The sequence below is a fragment of the Pinus tabuliformis genome, chromosome 2_1 (assembly GCF_031772625.1).
Source record: "Pinus tabuliformis cultivar Carrire ecotype Pingquan chromosome 2_1, CPIR1, whole genome shotgun sequence".
Lineage (NCBI taxonomy): Eukaryota > Viridiplantae > Streptophyta > Pinopsida > Pinales > Pinaceae > Pinus > Pinus tabuliformis.
In genome coordinates this window covers 251,970,724-251,989,067 of record NC_142299.1, presented here as the reverse complement: position 1 = coordinate 251,989,067, position 18,344 = coordinate 251,970,724, and the positions used below count along the sequence as shown (strand labels likewise).

At 36.2% G+C, this 18,344-nt stretch overlaps 1 protein-coding gene across 2 annotated transcripts; it reads left to right on the top strand.

Moving 5' to 3' along the window:
• The first annotated feature begins 316 nt into the window (after positions 1–316).
• On the top strand, positions 317–3,586 carry LOC149199647 (protein LATERAL BRANCHING OXIDOREDUCTASE 1-like). 2 transcript variants are annotated; one of them, XM_089402521.1, is made up of 4 exons: positions 317–747; positions 1,243–1,490; positions 1,576–1,906; positions 2,084–2,675. In XM_089402521.1, the coding sequence occupies exons 1-4, from the start codon at positions 451–453 to the stop codon at positions 2,150–2,152; spliced, it is 945 nt and encodes a 314-aa protein (XP_089258647.1). In that variant the 5' UTR covers positions 317–450; the 3' UTR covers positions 2,153–2,675. The 2 variants fall into 2 exon arrangements, with proteins under 2 accessions (XP_089258647.1, XP_089258646.1); XM_089402520.1 differs by lacking the exon at positions 2,084–2,675 and adding an exon at positions 3,172–3,586 and having other exon boundaries at positions 334–747.
• The last annotated feature ends 14,758 nt before the right edge of the window (positions 3,587–18,344 follow it).

The window sequence follows — 18,344 nt, the reverse complement described above, 5'->3', positions numbered from 1 at the left end:
ATTTTATATTGATAATGGATGTCTTTAAGATCGGCTCACGTTTTTTTGGATGGACATGGAACAACGTATGGCTCTAGATACGTATATGTAACCAGATTCCACATAGTTGGCCACAAGCTCAACTTATTCAAGACTTTTGAGACAGATGTCCATATCACTGTTGCTTTTCAAATCAAATTTGGATTTGAATGGAGATTGTTTAGACCTGTGAACGAGAGCCACAACCATACTTCCTACAATCAAAGACTGACAGAGGAACCCCTCTTATAATATTTCTGAGCATTCAAAATTGACCAGCACCTAAAACCTATCAATGGGCAATGTTGAATGAAAATGACATTGCATTTCCATTACAAGTTATGTTGTTGTGTCATACAGTATAAATTCCGTGTGGAGTAATCTTTCTTTAACATAACAAGGCTTCTGCAACTTTGTTCTTCCTCTACTGACATGGCCGCTGCAGATACAAATCATTTCGTCTTTCCAAACGGGGGCAAAGTGATTCCGGTGAAGAGTGTGCAGGAACTTGTCAAAAATCATGTCCACCAAGATGCTGCTGAAGCTGTTCTCCGGCGTTACATCAGACCCCAGGAAGAGAGGCCGGCGGTCTCATTACTCGCTTCTTCTGAATTCTCAATCCCTGTTATTGACATGAAGAAGCTGATCATCTTGCAGGGACAAGATGATCAGAGAAAACAAGAAATGGACAGGCTTTCCGATGCCTGCAAGGAATGGGGTTTCTTCCAGGTGGGTAACTTTCCCTACCAAATAGGTGTTTTATAGACTAGGTAAAGGATATCCTGTTATTTGTTGAAGAGGTGTTTTATAGACTAGGTAAAGGATATCCGGTTATTTGTTGATACATTCAGAGAATTTCATATATGTGTTTCAAAATTGTACATGACATAATTCATAAATCCATTTACATCTTTAATTCTATTTTGAGATTAAGTTAATCATATGCCCATCCATATTTATAATAACGGACAAATATTTTTAACTCTACTGATTTATTAAAAAAGAAAAGAAAAGTAAAGAGGCAGGTTTCTGTTCCTCCTAAACAAATAAGAAGTAATGTGTTAAAATGGATCCCTGGTGTATGAGTGCTAAAGCATTAAATTTGTAAAAAATAATCTGGATATCTGCCGATCATTAGATTATTAGATATGATGTAATTTGTGATTTCCAAAGCATTAGGTTTGTGAAAATCAGTAGATTGATGGAGTGTATTACTTTTCACAGATTGTAAACCATGGGATTTCTCATTCTTTAATAGATGGCATTAAGGCTGTAGCTAAGGATTTCTTCGACCTTCCATTAGAAGAAAAACAGAAATCCGCTCCCCAAGCAGGAAACCCTCAGGGCTATGGTCAACTGTTCGTGACAGCTGAGGATCAAACGTTGGACTGGGGTGACTTGCTTGTTTTGTTTCTCAGGCCCAACCAGATCAAAAATCTCGCCCTCTGGCCAACTGCCCCCACAAATTTCAGGTAACCAAAATTAGGACTGTTTTGTATTATAATATTGTATAGATGAACGAGGGTATTGTTCATAACATTAATTGATTAATTACAGGGATACGGTTGAGAGATATGCACTTGAGGTAGAAAGAGTCGCTCAAGAGCTGTTGAGTCTGTTCGCTGAAAACCTGCATCTGGAAGATGCTGATTATTTCAAGAAAGTGTTTGGATCAGAGGCCATGAATTCGATGCGCATGAACTTCTACCCTGCTTGCCCTAGACCAGACCTTGTTCTCGGATTGAGTCCTCACGCAGATGGAGCGGGAGTAACATTGCTTCTGCAGGATGACGAAACAGTAGGCTTGCATGTCCGGAAGAACAATCAATGGATTCCTGTCGAGCCCATTCCTTATGCCTTTGTTATAAACATTGGAGACATAGTAGAGGTAATCATGTCAATCCACTGCTTTCTATTTCAAATATTTCATTTATTAGGAATCTGCTACCTTTAGGATAGTTTCATGGGCATTCATGAAATGGGAGCATGTTAGGAATTTCAAGTCTGAAGCATTTGTTAGATTTGATGGCTTTTGCAACTTTAATGTTTAACTATTTTATTACAGAATGTTGATTGGGCTGGAATTTTTTTTATCAAATCACTCTATCCTCAATTTTCCCATCAAATTTTATGAAGGATGGGGTTGGTTTCCTATAAACATTACAAGGAATCTGCTACCTTGATGATAGGTCTATGGTTTTCATGTATGGGGACTGGGTAGGGATTTCAAATATGGATCACTCAAATTTGAAGGTCTTTGCAATTCTCATGTTTATTTTAATCATTTTATCAAAAAAATGTTGACAAGAAGAAATTTTCCCATCAAATGTTGACAAGTAATTTTTCATTTTCAAAATTTACAAATTAATTCTCCACAAAATTTATTCACTATCACAAAATTAATTTTTACAACAAATTTACTGGTAGTTACCCTAATAATCCTCAAATTAAAGATTAAAACCTCTCCAGGTTTAACCCATTGATATTTAATTCCAAATCTAGCACAGGGTATATGAAGACTATCCATGGTTTCCAGAACCCATCTCTGATTTCTTTTGTTGTATGATCTTCAAGACAAACCCAAAACCAAATCAAACATTTAAAACAGTACATGGTTTCATCAAACCACCATGCATCATCAAGCTCAACCCACTCTACATGCATCAGGGTTGCTTTCCAATAGACAGTGAAAGAATTCCAATAGAGAGTACATTCTTTCACTGATCGCATGATTGGCACTTGTGTTATTATTAATTGTTTTTTCGATGATGATTCATTGCGGAAGCCATCTTTATCTCATTTTTATGGTAGGTATCAAACTATTTTAAAAAGTCAATTAAGAGATTTGTAATTCTGAAATATTCTGAAATCTCTAATAAATTTTGAAGGTAAGCTAAGACCTTGTGATGCTACTCAGTTTTGATTTGAATTATTATTGGTGGATGACATTTGATATTTATAGTGGCTGCCATTTGAAGTACAGTCCTTTTAACACAATCTTCACCGTTTCAAGAATAGCTTTTTCACTTCGATTTATGAATTCAGAGACACTACTTTTTCGTTGGACAGTTCTAAATTTATGAAGCTATTGGAGACATTTGTAATATGATTTAATGGTTGTTATTGGCTGACTATCCATTCTTCTTGACCAAGGTGATGACAAATGGGAAATACAAAAGCATAGAACATCGGGCAGTAACAAACCAGGAGAGAGCGAGGCTTTCTATTGCTAATTTCTACAGTGCAAGTCTGGATGCAGAGGTTGCTCCATCGTCAAAGCTAGTGGATGAACACCACCCATGCTTGTACAGGAAGTTTATTCAGAAAGACTATATTCATTATCGCTTCTCAAACCAACTCAAAGGGAAACGACACCTTGCAGACTTTGCCAATATTGACATCAGCAACCCCTGAAGCTCACCATAGTGGTTTTAACCTTACTTAAAATAGTGACCATTGCTATTTCAATAAATTGAGTGGTCAGCAGTGTGATGTATTGATTGCGTTTTGTCTGGTTAGGATTATGTATCATATTTGAAGGATTTTTTTAATGGGCTGTTTACATTCAGTTGAGTTTTAGTTAATTTTGGTGACATCATTTTGAAAAGTTTTTTTTCTTCAGAAGAGTTGATTCAAACAATCGTATCTTCGATCTCATCCTGGTTATTTCAATAAATTGGGTAATTCTAATTTGTTAGAGCTATTATGAAAATGCAAATTATGAAAATGTAATAATTATTTGTAAATGGGAATATAATTTTCAAAAATTTAATTTAATATGAGAAACTAATTTTTGTTTCCTCCTAAAAGATTATAGGTTCAAAACCAGAGGGGTAGAGTATGTATGCCTTGGTAGACTTAGCAGTCTAATTGTTGGGTGGAGGTGGGTCCCTTGTCCCACAAACAAGGGGGTCTCATACACCAATTTGGTGTATGTGTTTGGCGGAGGTGGGTCCCTTGTCCCACAAACAAGGGGGTCTCATACACTAATTTGGTGTGTAGCACTCACCTTAAAATTAGATAATAATAATAATAATAATAATTAGATAATTAGTAGGAATTTAATAAAATATTCTAGAACATTTTTAGAATTAATTATGGACTAAACATTACACTTTATTTTGAAACATTGTGATTTATAGTTATGTCCTTTTTACCTTTTACATTAGTTTGATTAATTAAAAAAATGTCATATGAAGTGAGTTACAACTTTTTGGGTGTGTAGTGTTGATAAGCCATGATATTGGCCCATGTTCTTATAACAAAAAATATTTAGACTTTAAGAATTTCTAGGGTATAGTGGAAGTGAATTTTTGTGATTAAGAATATTTGTAGATGTGTTTTTAAATGTATATATATAAGTCATATATTAGTTCATTTTATAATTAACAATAATAGATATAAGTTGAAAGAAAATTATAGCTTAGTTTCTTTATGGATTTTTTTAATCTTGACAACATAAGATGTATTATAAAATTAGTGTGTTAATGACTATTACTATGTATCATTCATTTAATTTATATAATTGTGATCATTGATAGCTCTAAAGTCCCCCCATGGCAGGTGCCTATTAGCCGAAAAATGGGGCAAAGATGATGCAATAGTGTTGGCATTATAGTGTTGCCATTGATGTCAACCAATACTTAATTGTGTTCAACCTTGTAATCATCATTTCTATGCTTTGTACAAGTCAAATGTGTGGTCTCCTGTGTTTGGAACAATGTTTCAAAGTTGCATGTCTACACCTTGAAGCTAAGATGAAAATTGAAAGGTGAAGGCTTATGAGATGCATATGAGGATGTCTTGATACTTGCATAGGGAGATTGAACATGTTTGAAGGCTTTGTTATGATCATCAAAGACTTGACATGTGTTTGTAGAGGTCCTATAGGCTCGGGAGGTGATTGAAGACATCCATGTACATGTTCTAGAAGTTTAGAGGTGAACAAATTGAAGAAAAGGAAGCTTGGCAAGGGTAACACATGTTACTTAAATGAAACTTGTGTCAGTAACTTAGGTTTTGCATGTAGAATTTGCGTTATAATTCTTTTTATGAGGGGAGGACCTACATTACTCCCTACATATGACTTTCTATGGATCCTGTGCATTGTTTAGTCATTTCCATGGGTTTATACTTTGGTATTTGCTAATAGTAAATGGTCTATTGGCCTGAGAAAGTTCTCTCCTCATCTAGAAGATGGTTAAACATGAATTTCTAAGGAGAAACATTATATATAGATAATACCTTGAGGAATGTGTGTTGGATGGATTGAGAGAGTGATCCATTGAGAGAGCATTGAGAGAGAAGCATTGTGGTTATAGGAGCTTATTAGAGTTTATTTTCTAGGTCCCAGATAATGTTGTACGCAGGTAGTAGTAATCAAAGTGGAGGAGGAGTTTCAAAGGATTGTGTGGTCAAGAGGGAGGACTTGCTGTGGAGTTTTGTTGCTGTTGATTTAATCGAGATTGTTCTGCAAAGATAATTGCTTTGATGATTGGGGTCCTAATTTGAAAAATTTTGAAAAGTGCCCCTAAAGAGTTTCATGGATAGTGCCTAGCTAAATTGTGATAGAGATGGTGGCTCCTTGTTGGTGGTGGCCAACTAAATTTATATAGGGGTGGTAGCTCCTTGCTGGTAGAGGCCATCAAAAAGATGCAATATTGATTTGATTAATAGAAGATTCATAGCAGAGCAACAATAATAAGGTGGTTTTTCTCCCCTTAAGGGTTTCCACCAGAAATACCTATGTCTCTTTGTGCATGTTGTTAGTGTCAGTCTTTCCAGCCTTCCTCCAGTGATCAAATATGCTCTTACAAAGTGGTCTCAGAGTGTCAAGGTCAAATTTTGTCATTCCAGTGAGTCTTCAAGCAAAATTTGGTCACTAGGCTTTAGGTCTAGGGTTTGCTTTCACTCCTTCTAAAGTTGTCCAAATGTCAGTCCATGTCATCATTCAGCTGAGCCTATCATCATTCATAGGGTTTTCATCATCATGTCATGTTCCATTGGGTCATTTTACACCTTGTTCATGCTTCAGTTGAGCCTAGGTAAGGTCATTTCCCTCTCCTAGGGTTTTGAAGGCAATTTCTCTTGGATGGTCAAATAACTAGCAAAACTTGTATCCAGATGTTCATACACCTTCCCCTATCCTTAAAGTACCTTATTAAATGCTTCCCATCCCTTAGATCCACCAAATTCCTCATTTTCGCACAAACCCTAGTTTCTTGCTACAACCTGGCAATTTTCTAGGTTGGGCCTGTGTTTTGCCCTTTGGACCCCTTCCCCTCACTCGATCTCCGCGATTCCACTTTCCCCTGCTTCCTAACATCCCTCCCTACTTCCAAAAATTTTCCCAAGAATTTAAAAGCCTCTTATCCCCTTCATTTCGCTTCATTTCGACAAAATTCCTTGTTTCACACATCGGGATAAGTTTCACTCAAAAGCTGTTTCAGAGCAATCAAAGATGAATTTTGGAAAAATGAGAGAGGTTTTTGTCCACAACATGCCAAAGAAGAAAAACCTCCTTCACTTTTTACACAGGTTTCATGGTTTTAAAGAAATGTCAAAAATACAATCGCCAGATCCAAGGAGGTTGAGCAAAGCACTAAAACGGAGAAAAAGGCCCGATCCACTCCAAATTTTGGCCAAAGCCTCTTTGACTGAGCATGGTACTTGATTGGGGACTCCCAGCCCAAATTTCAAGAAATTTGGAGAAAATTTTGTCAATTGTGAATTTTTTGTGCCACACACAGGTTTTTGCCCTCAACGCGTAGCGAGCCGCGCGCTACCCTGAAGATGGGCAAGTCCATTCTTCAAAAACTCAGCATTTTTGGATTTTTCATGACAAATTACACTTTCTCAGCAATGGCCAAGACATTTCATCAGGTTTTGAGCCCTGAGAATGTCAAAAAACATGCAAAAAATGACTTTCTGCCACTTTTTGGACACACAGGAAGCAGTCTTGGGAGATTGCAATTTTGGAGGGGCAAATGGACACCAAATTGATAAATTCTACTTGGGTTGGAAATTAGACATCCAGACCTTTCCAACAAGCCTACTTTTGCCTCATTTGGATGCCGGGAAGTGCTTCAAAAGTTGGCTCAAAAGCGCGCTACGCGTTCAGGATTGGGGCGCTACGCATCAACACATTTTCTCAATTTTTCATCTACAGCTCAGGAATTCGCCCAGCTTTGACCAGTTTTGACTTGTGATGGGATTTTTCACCCTCTTTGATGTAATTAATGTATTTTCATGTTGACATGACACTTATTTATCTCTTCTAGAAGATTCATTCATAAAAAGTCAAAAATTTAATGAATGAATTGGTTTCCTAACTTATAGAGGCAAGTTGTTTTGACTGCCTAGATTTTAGTGCTCAGTTTAGAATTGGTTGAAACAGCTCCTAGAAGGATGAGCTTGACCCCTAGAGGCAAGGAAAGATGTTAGCTTTCCTATATTATGTATTTTCTTAGTCATTTTCAGGGTTGGACTCTTGAGGGAGAAAGCTTCTATTGTATTACTCATTGTATCTCTGCAATTTTGGCAAAGGAAGAAAGACCAGGGTTTTGCAGTCCTTTTTGGGATTCCTGTGGTTACATGTATTGATGGTGTGTTTCTCTTTGTACTTGTAAGTTTGTTATGTGAATCATCTTCTTACTTTTCCTTCTGCAAATTAGGCAAATGAAGTGTTAAAGTAGAATTCATGATTGCCATGCTCTGCTTTTAAGTATGCTTAATATCAATGTTTTCATTTGTTTAAGGAGAAATCAAGGTGTTTACTTGCTCTCATTAGCTCCTCACTAGTCATTCTTGCCCATCTGACTCTTTCAAAGGCATCAATACAGTCTCCTACCTTGCCGCAAAGAACCCCCTGCAAAAAACTGTGTCCAATCCCCGCACCCAAAATTGCCTTTCCCCGATTTTCCACCAAAATCCCAAAAAACTCAAATCAACCTTTTATCAGTTTACTAGCCTAAAATCAGTGTTCTTTATTGGTTATCTCCGCCCTTTGAAGATCTTTGCTGAGTTATACCGGAGAGAGCCCTCTCCTGCCCCGTAGGGCTAGCTACGAGGCTAAGTGGTTTGATGTTGCCTTGGAGTTTGCCTTTCTCAGCCTGAGGTGAAATTTCAAGCGCTAACACATGTTTTTCTTAATGTTTTTCATGGCTTTCATTATTGACTTTATGTTTCCTTTATATTCAGATCTACTAATGTTGGTGGTGTGTGTTGCTATTCAGTAAACTGGTGTATATATAAGGGTTATCAGAGCAAGTGCCTTTTTTGGAGCTTAATCACTGGAAAGTGGATCTAGGTGAATCATGGGTTATTAATATGCTCCACTTATTAATGTCACAAATTTTAAATAATCGAGAGGGAAGGTAAAGTAAAAAAAAAATTGCTCGAGGATCTAAAGTTTGAAAAATGGTGATAAATGGTGATGACGGTAAGCCCTTTTCCCAACAAGCTCAGTTATTGGATGCACGAGCCAAATGTGTAATGTGTGATAATCTTCATGATCAGGACATTGATAAAATCAGGTATCTTAACACTGCAAGACAGATCTGGGATAGGTTGCATGCAGTGCATGGAGAAGAAACATGGGTAAATGATGAAGAAGAGAAGAAATCGATTGAAGATCAAGTGAAACTTAGCTCAACATTGGAAAAAATAGAGTAGCTCTCAATAGAGAATAAAGATCTAAAAAATCTTCTCTAAATACTTGAAGAGAGATAATACAATTTCAAGAAAGAAATAGTGGAGCTAAAACCCTAGTTGGAGGAGGTAAGGCGAATTGAAAAGGAGATTGGAAACCAGCTGAAAGACTAGATCAACCATTGTTAAAAATTAAAGGTTGAGGTTATTTGACTAAGAGAAGAGTTAGAAAAGAGTAGATCAAACTCACAGGGAGATAATGTGGAATAAATTGAAGAGCCTAGATCAGAAGCTTGCAGTAGCAAGAAAGGAAACCAAGAGTGAAACAATGTTTCAAGAAAAGGTGTAAGAAATGTTAGATGTTTTAGTTTCCAAAAATTTGGATACATTTCAGCTAATTGTAGAAGTAAAAATATCAAATCGTTTCAGCAAAAAATGTAGTCAGATAAGAAGCATTGTCAAGAAACATCACCTCCTTCACAAAGTTCAACAATAATTAGGCATAACAATCCTTTTATGGTTACAGTACTCATGAAGTGATTTTGGCCATAAGGTCATTGAATGTAGGTTTTATGCAAAGAGAAATAAAAGGAATATCAAGATGTGTGACTCTTTTCCTTCATTCTGGTCACATCAGGTGCTATATGTGTGACAATCTTGGTCATATGGCCAAAGATTGCAAGCTACCAAGGTTCATAAGGCCATTTAGTTAAAGAGTAAGGATCATGAAAAGTAGGCCAAATAAGAAGACAATGAGGGATCCACATGTTAGAGATCGACCCCTCAAACTTTGGAGGAAGAAGGAGCAGCAAGAGACTAAAAGGAGGAAATGAGGCTTGCATAGCCTTAGGGTGAGTATATGGTGCATCATTATTTTACATGTAGAATCATTCAAGGTGTTTCCATAGCAAGAGTAGTGTGTGTAAATAGATTGTCTTGTTGAGGAGGTGGATGAGCTGAAGGGGAGCTCTACAAGGTTTACATTATGCTACTAGTTTATCCTTGTCTTCAACTTTGATATCTATTGGTCCATCCATGAGGAGTTTCTTTGATGTATGTAACCAGGGTTTGATGATGCTTATCCTTTTTTATGTTGATTTATGCTACTAATGTTTTATTTGTTGAGGCCATCATGATTAGAGTTTGATAGAGGTTTTTTTATATGAACATGAGCACACATCTCTCCTAGAGAGAGTTTTCCAAGGTGTGTAGATCATATGGAAATGGCACATGTCCAAGGGAGCATCTCATATGATTCTAGTCTTTCAATGGTTTATTGATGGCATCATCGTTCCTTGCTAGGAGAAGAGGAAAATAATATTGTTCGAAGGAGTTTTTTATGTCCCCCGTGATGTGTGTTTATTTGGCATTGATCTATTATAGGCGTATTATTTCAGTTTTGAATGGATTATATGCTACTTCATAGTGTTGTGTGAGCTAATATGCAGTTGTTTTGTATTAGCTTAAGGGTAGAAAATTGTATTCAGATTGATGGTTATTTGAGCTCATGATATGCCATGTATGATAACCAAAATTATATGAGCAAGTTATTATGTTGTTAAAGAGAGAGTCCATACAGGTTGGTAGAATTTTTATATTTGTGAAAAAACTTGTGAACAGTTTTTGAAACCAACGTTTCGGACTAACTTAGTGAGTCCATCATCAGGGCAATGTGATTTGTATTTTGAGAAGAGAGAGCATGAAATCATAGAGCTATTAATAGTTAATTGAGAAAAATATTTGATGTCTTCTTTTATTGTCGACTTTTAGCAAGTGTGAGATTGTCATGCTTATGTTGCTATTATGGAGAGCAAATGTCATGATGGTGTATGGTACTTATAGTTTATGGTTGCAACTGCTTACATTTTTATAATGATAGAGATTTGTAACTAGTATGCAGAGGAATTTGGTGTTGATCATGGTCAATATATGATATGTTATTGTTGTTTTTATACAAATTATGGTGTTTTTTATTTCTCATTTGTCACATTATTTTCTTAGCCACTTACAAATATTGTTCTTGATTGAGATTCACTCAAGATTTATGTGATAATGTTGTTGATTGGTGATTTGCTGATGTGTTGACTCATTTGTTGCTAGGGATGTTATTTTTTCTTTGTGATTTGTTGTCCATAATTAGAGCTTGCATTGTAGGAGTATGACTGCATGTTGTTGAGCCATTTGATGTATGACTCCTATATTGATGAGGAGGATTGTTAGAGTGACATTTATTTATGATACCACTACATTGTTGTATTTAGGTTGTTGCCCCTAGTTCAGATTATCTTAGAGAGGTTTATAATCGATAGGGTGGTTTTTACCTGCCATGTTTTTCCTATAGAGGGTTGATATCTAGTGTTGATTCGTATGGTTTATTGTTGATTATTGTTTTTTTTGTTATGCTAGTTTTCATGTTGCAAAGACGGTTCATTATGTTGTTGATTAGGCCATTGAGAATTACCATGCATTGTTGACTGTTGTTGAGATCTAAGACTATGGCTGATATTTTGGAGAGTTTGACACACGTTATCATGTGATATGTGTTATTATTATATTGTTGATATGTAGAGCATATATTGTAGATCATAGATGCCATGTGCATGCATTATGTTATTGTATTAGGGATGCATTGATGAGAGGATCCTTATGTACATTTAAGTAGCACGTGTTGAGCCGAGAGGCTCATTTTACAGTCTAGTATGAGGAAAATGTATAAGTATGTCACATCCTAAAAAAATAATAAAAAAAAAAATAGCTAATGTCAACCAAAACAAAAACAAACAAAAAAACAAAAATTAAATAACCATATAAATAAATATTTAAAAATCACCGAGAGGCTCATTCTACCATCGAGTATGAGGGACGTGTAAGTATGTCATTGTCCTCAAAAAGTAATAAAAATAATTTTCTCTAATCTCAACCAAAAAAACATAAAAAAAAAAAAAAATAACCTTATAAATATATAATTAAGAATATAAGAGAGACTCATTGAGCTGAGAAGCTCATTCTACATTCCAATATGAGGGGAATGTGTAAGTATGTCATGTCCTCAAAAAAAATAAAAACAGAAATTAAATAACCATATAAATACATAATTAGAAATAGAAGAGAGGCTTATTTTACAATCTAGTATGAATGAAATGTGTAAGTATGTCACGTCGTCAAAAAATGATAAAAATAATTTTTGCTAATGTCAACCAAAATAAAAAAACAAAAATTAAATAACCATACAAATAAATAATTAAAAATCACTAAGAGGCTCATTCTACCATCCAATATGAGCAACGTGTAAGTATGTCATTATCCTAAAAAAATAAAATAAAACAAAAAATTGCTAATGTTAACCAAAACAAAATTAATAACCATATAAATAAATAATTAAAAATAGAAGAGAGACTCATTCTAAAATCTAGTATGAGGGACGTGTAAGTATGTCACGTCCTCAAAAAATAATAAAAATAATTTTAACTAATATCAACCAAAACAAAAATTAAATAACCATATAAATAAATAATTAAAAATAGAAGAGAGGCTCATTCTACAATTCAGTATGACAGACGTGTGTAAGTATGTCACATCCTCAAAAAATAATAAAAATAATTTTTGCTAATGTCAACTAAAACAAAAAACAAAAATTAAATAAACATATAAATAAATAATTAAAAATGGCGGAGAATCTTGTTGAGTCGATTTAATCGTTGTTAATTTGACTGAATCACAGCCATTAATTGTCAACCCAGGGTAGGTTTATTTATTTCAAAGAAGTATGTGTTGTCTGTGCCGATACACTTCAGCCAAGAGTAAAAATAAAAGAGAGAAAAAAATGTCACTGAATTTAATTGCAGAAAGTAACACTCATGCAGAAATAAAAAAGATTCTACAGAAATGAAACCACGCTTTATTTTACCAAGGAAAAGGCACGCCACACATCATACCACTAACTAAGCCAACTAACTGAATATTATGCTGAAATCAATCCTATGTGACAACATATAAAAACTATGGAAAGATAAATAAACCCATTTTGCAAATTACATAGCGACAGAAATAACTTCACAATTAATGAAAAGAATAATAGTTAACCTACCACTATGCTATTGTTGTTGCTGCAATTTCTGCTAAAGAGGAGGGCCCTTCCTCCTTAGCAGGGCGCAGGGACAAAATGTGAATTAGTTAAGGTCCCAACACCACGTCTATAAAAACATCAGCAATGTTATTCTTTGTATTAAAATGGTTATGAATTACAGAAGAAAAAATGATGACATTGTCCGTCTTGTTTACATGGAACTCAGTCCCCTTTATAAGATTTACATGCCCAAAATAAGAAACAGATTAGTCACGAGAATCTCATGATTCTCATGTTGATCAATATTAAGAGAGAATAGAAATTGTTTCAACATGTGATAAATACAAGGCCTATTGTTGTTACATCATTTGTCAAAATCACAACGACCTCAATTCCTTAACCGCCCATAGATAATATAATCTTTACAACAATTTTCATGTGGAATAGTACCCACGGTCCTAGAGAGGTGCGATGTAGTCAACATTCCACAGTGTAACAAAAATTCGTGGTATAACAACAATGCTTGAGGTGTAGCAGCAATTTGCAGTGTAACAACAATGGTTTTGAACAACAAGTACTCAAAACCCCTTTGTGAATTGTCACACCGTTGTTCATCCTTTGGCCATGGACTTTGGAGCATCACCTAAAAGAAATAGAGCCAGAGAACGTTTTTCCATATTTTCCTTGGTTAGCTATCAAAAAGATATCACCTCATTCATATTTAACAAAAATGGAAAAATAATGTCATAAAAAAAATAGATTCCTATAGCCGGGAAAAAGGTAAGTATGATAAAAATTCCACAGGTTCAAAGGTGAAATGATCAAATATGGCGGGAAAAAGGTGTCTAAAATATGCACAAAACCTGCACCCAACATCCCCCCCAAGCTGAAGCAATTGCATGCCCTCATGCAAAATACTTCAGAGCTTGTTGCTATACTTCATATGCAATTTTGTCAGGTAATAGGCGTTAGCAGTGTCCTCCTCAGTAGACCTATATCGTTGAGTGTCCATCAGCTGATGTGGCCAATATTCCTCCTCATAATGATATCGTTGAGACTGAAGCTGGTACACCTCCACTGGCAGCTAAATCAAAGGATACTTAAACTTGAGTCCTATCCAGAAGGTGCCCAATAGATCCACAATCTAGGCATACTCTTGGACCTGTGCGATAGGAACCACGAAATTTTGAAAATGAAATGGGTCACTCTCTTGTAGTCCTAAACAACTAACCTCTATGCATTTATGGCACCCTGTTAGTGCACAAACCTTCATCTGCACAAAAAGGTTGAGGCTGAGCTTCACAATTCTTCTCCTATAGATGGTTGCTTGTTCCCTAACATCTGGAACACTAAAAAAATTCCTAAAAAGTTGTCTTAATTCTACGTCCATACCCAGTTTAGCCCAGATCATTAATGTTGCCTTCTCTTCATTCGCGTCTACTAACATCATACCCATGTGCCATTCTATTTTATTTTTCATAAAAGAAATAAAGGCACACAACTGCAGATCGACCATGTAAGAAAGAACGCATGCAACCATGTGCATACTATCATGTTCAAAAATTATATTATGAAGGAAAAGATTGTAAAGCAAGCTTTGATCATGGAAATCACAGGCACGAAAAACGTCCAAAAAGGTTCAGGTAGAAATATGGTATATTTCCATAGACCACCTTCAACTAAAACAAGAAAAATCATTCCTATAGAAAAAATGGATAGGATGGAGAGGGTCTGCTACACCCTAACAGATTTAGGGTGAGTTCATGCAACTTGTGTTTATTATTCGTTAAATCCCAAACCTGCTGCTGCAACTACTCTTCGTCCTTCTTCATAGCTGCCTATTTTCCCCATATTTCTCATTTTTCTACCAATTCCTTCTCAGCCCATTTCTCCTAGAGAGAGTTTACTACTTTCTGGTGTGCTGCTAGCAAGATAACTCCTTCCTACCACAAGAGTGCATGTTCTTTCCACTTATGTAACTTTGATGTCAATAAAAATTTCTCCGAACACCATTCTGCAACAGGACCGTGTGTTCCTTCGCATGAAATATCACTTGGGGGTGTAACAACATCCCAAGGATTGAGTTGCTCCATTTCGGCTATTGGTTCTTGTGTAACAATAGCGTAATTAACGGGTTCTTGTGTAGCAACCTCTTATTTTCATCCCTGGGTAGCTTCTGCCTCTACTATTGGTTCTTATGTAACATCAGTGTCATCGGCAAGTTCTTGTGTATCATCTCCTAGGTCGCCACCCATGGGATGCGCTGTTTCAGATGTCGATTCTCGTGCATCAGTAGCGTCATCAATGAGTTCTTGTGTAACAGCTTCCCAGGGTTCAATTTGAGTTTCCATCGAGATGGTGCTCACAACACAGACTTTGTATTCAGTTTCTGCTAGGTTTATAGTGCATGCCACACACACAGGACCTCATGCAGAGTCTGCCCTCATTTTGTCTACTACTTCTGTCGGGGTATCCAGGCCTAGGACCTTTTCTTCTGCTCTACTTCCTTCTAATTGTTGCCTTAATTTTTCATTTTCTTCTTCTAAACTTTTTATTCTAAGTAGCAAAAATTGAGTCTCGTCCTTATCTCACAGAGGGCCTTCTTCTGGATGGGGTTGTTCCCCTTCTTTTTGCTTCTTCATGTCCTTGCTTAGTTCTTTGTTAGATGAAGGTGAAGGTTCCGACCATGAGCTAACGTTTACCCTTTTCTTTGGTATCCAATCACCTATCGACTTCTTTAATGATCTTTTCTCGATCCTACCCTCCAAATATTTGGCCTCGTTCTCGAGTCGCCCTTGCTTCCTTTGGGGCGTCATGGATTTTAGTTAGTCTCTTACGGGAGGTCCTTGTCTTTCTACTCATAAATTATTCCCAACTTTTTCCTTGTCATTCCAATGTGTCCAAGACGTTCAATTTAATAAGACCATGATTGGTGACACATGTTTTTGGGTGTGCAGTAGTTTTTACAGCCACAGACATGTGCTTGATGTTTTCTAACAAGAAATATGGAAGGTTAACTTGCTGCTTGTGCCACAGGTGGTTTAGCAGTGAAAAATGGTAGTTGAACACGATCGTTTCCCTTCCTTCATAGGTAATGTACTTGATAATGTATAGGGAAACATCTCCCCATGGCCGAGGGAGTGATGATCTGTTAATTCCCTTACGCTTCTTCTCCAATTGTTCCTCTCCTCGAAGGAAATCTGCCTTAAGAGAGGGGTCATTTATTTTTTTACAGAACCACCATTTCCCCACAGTTTGTAGTGATTTCACATGAGCACTCACTACTTATGTCACTTCTACCTTTAACCCTCGAACTTTCGTCTAGTTTTTATGTAGGTTCCGAGCAAATTCCATTGCCACCAACTCCTTTGGTCCCTTGATTCATTTGAAAAAATCAAACCAGCCCACTTCCTTAAAGACCTGGCGTGCCCCAGGGAAATTCTCCAATGCTTCAGTCGAATTGGGCTCTTGTTGGACTGCTACTCCTCCCATATCTAGCCCAACACTCTATACTCTCCTCTTTCTCTGAGAATTTTGGAGTGAAGGTGCAATGCTTCACTGAGGTTGATGTTAGGGCAGTGAAATAGGCAATAAAACGAGGATTTTGGGTTAGGGAGGATAATGATTATCGGTTTTAAATTCAAGATCATAGATTATGAAATGATTCATCCTCTCCCCCGAGTTTAATGTGATTTCCGTCCTTAGCCGTCTAAAGAGATACCATATGATTAATTTCCATGATTTTTAAACAAAGGGTAGAAGTGATAAGCCATTTTATGATGTACTTGACGTGATGTGGCAAGGAATGACTCATAACAAGGATCAATCATATAATTAATTCAAGCGATGATGTGCTAGTTGTATGAATTTCTCCCGCAACATAGCATTGATGAATACTCCCCCTTTTCTATATTGTGGCTGACAATTTCACTATTGTATCTACTTACAGGTTGACAGTTGTTACACATGTGACAACAGACCCAATTTCCACGCTATTTGTATAGTTGTTTCTTATTTACATGATTCTTTAAAATACTTACAAAAATAATTTACAAACATATTCTAATAGAACTTGTAATAACATAAAAATAGAATATGCATGAATTACATAATGTTGTTACAGAGGAAAAAGAAATGTGCAGCAACTGCCACATAGTGGTTTTCAGCTGTCACAATCGGTCTTTATGCACCCTCGAAGAGGTTCTCACAGCCAGATTTTTATTTATATGTTTTTATTGCTTTTTTTTTTAATGGGTTAATTTGTCCTACAAAATATAGGGCCCATTTCTCAAATGGTTCTAAGAATATTTGAGGTTACAATGACATCTCGTCTAAAGGGAGTGGTTGACCCATTCTCTAGCAGTTGTCACATCACTTCACGAATTTCTTAACATCCTAGAATATTGTGGACCAATAGTATCTTGTTGAGAGCACCTTGTATCCTGTTCTCTTATCTACAAAGTGTCCTCCACAAGGTTCCTCATGAAAATCTTGGAGGATATCAAAAATTTCATCCTCCCTTACACAACATCTGATTTGATGGTCTGGCCAAATGTGATAGATATTTCCTTCTATCCATGAGTCTCTAGCACTTTGCTGGACAATCCTTTTATTTTCCTTGTAGGATAGGTGTTGGGGGAATTTTCCTACAGCAAGATAATTAGTTATGTCTTCATACCACTGTGAGTGAACTGAAATAACAAAAATATATTCATCCAGAAAAGAATCTTCAATAGGCATGCTTTCACTACCAACATTCAGCCTAGAAAGAAAAACAACAACCACATTATCTTTCCCAAGTTTATCTAGGATAGTTATATCAAATTCTTATAACAACAATATTTTACCATGTAATCCTACCATTAGTGACTGGTTTTTTCATCAAAAAACGAATGGTAGAGTGGTGAGTGTACAAACACTTGACATCCTATGATGTAGTAGTGAAATTTATTGATGGCATGCACTACTGGAAGGAATTCCTTCTCAGTCACTGTGTAATTGAGTTCAACTGGAGTTAAGTTTTTTCTTATATAATAAATGGCATATGTTTTCCTGTCCTCTAGTTGGCCCAGAACAGGTCCCACAGTGGTATCAAATGTGTCTGTAGCTATATTGAATGATAGATTCCAGTTCAGACCCCACAAAATAGGAGCTACTGATACACAACCTTTTAAATTTGCAAAGGCCTACTCTCATTTTCCTATCCATACAAACTCTGCATCTTTCATAAGTAAAGAAAATAAAGGAGATGCAATCTTTGAAAAAAAATCTATAAACCTCCTATAGTACCCTGCATGACCCAAGAAACTACGTACCACTTTTTGTGTATTGGGGATTGGAATTTTTAAGATTATATCTATCTTAGCAAGGTCCACATTAATCCCGTCAGCTGAAATAAGATGTCTCTGCACGATCCCTTCATTCATCATCATGTGACATTTCCCAGTACTCAAAGAAACATTAGTTTGTTAACATCATTCTAATACTTTTTCCAAATTAACTAATGTTGTTTCAAAGGCATCCCCATAGGGTGTAAATTCATCCATGAAAAATTCTAAACAGTCATTCAATAGATCTGAGAAAAATCCCAATATCTCCCTTTGGAAAGTGG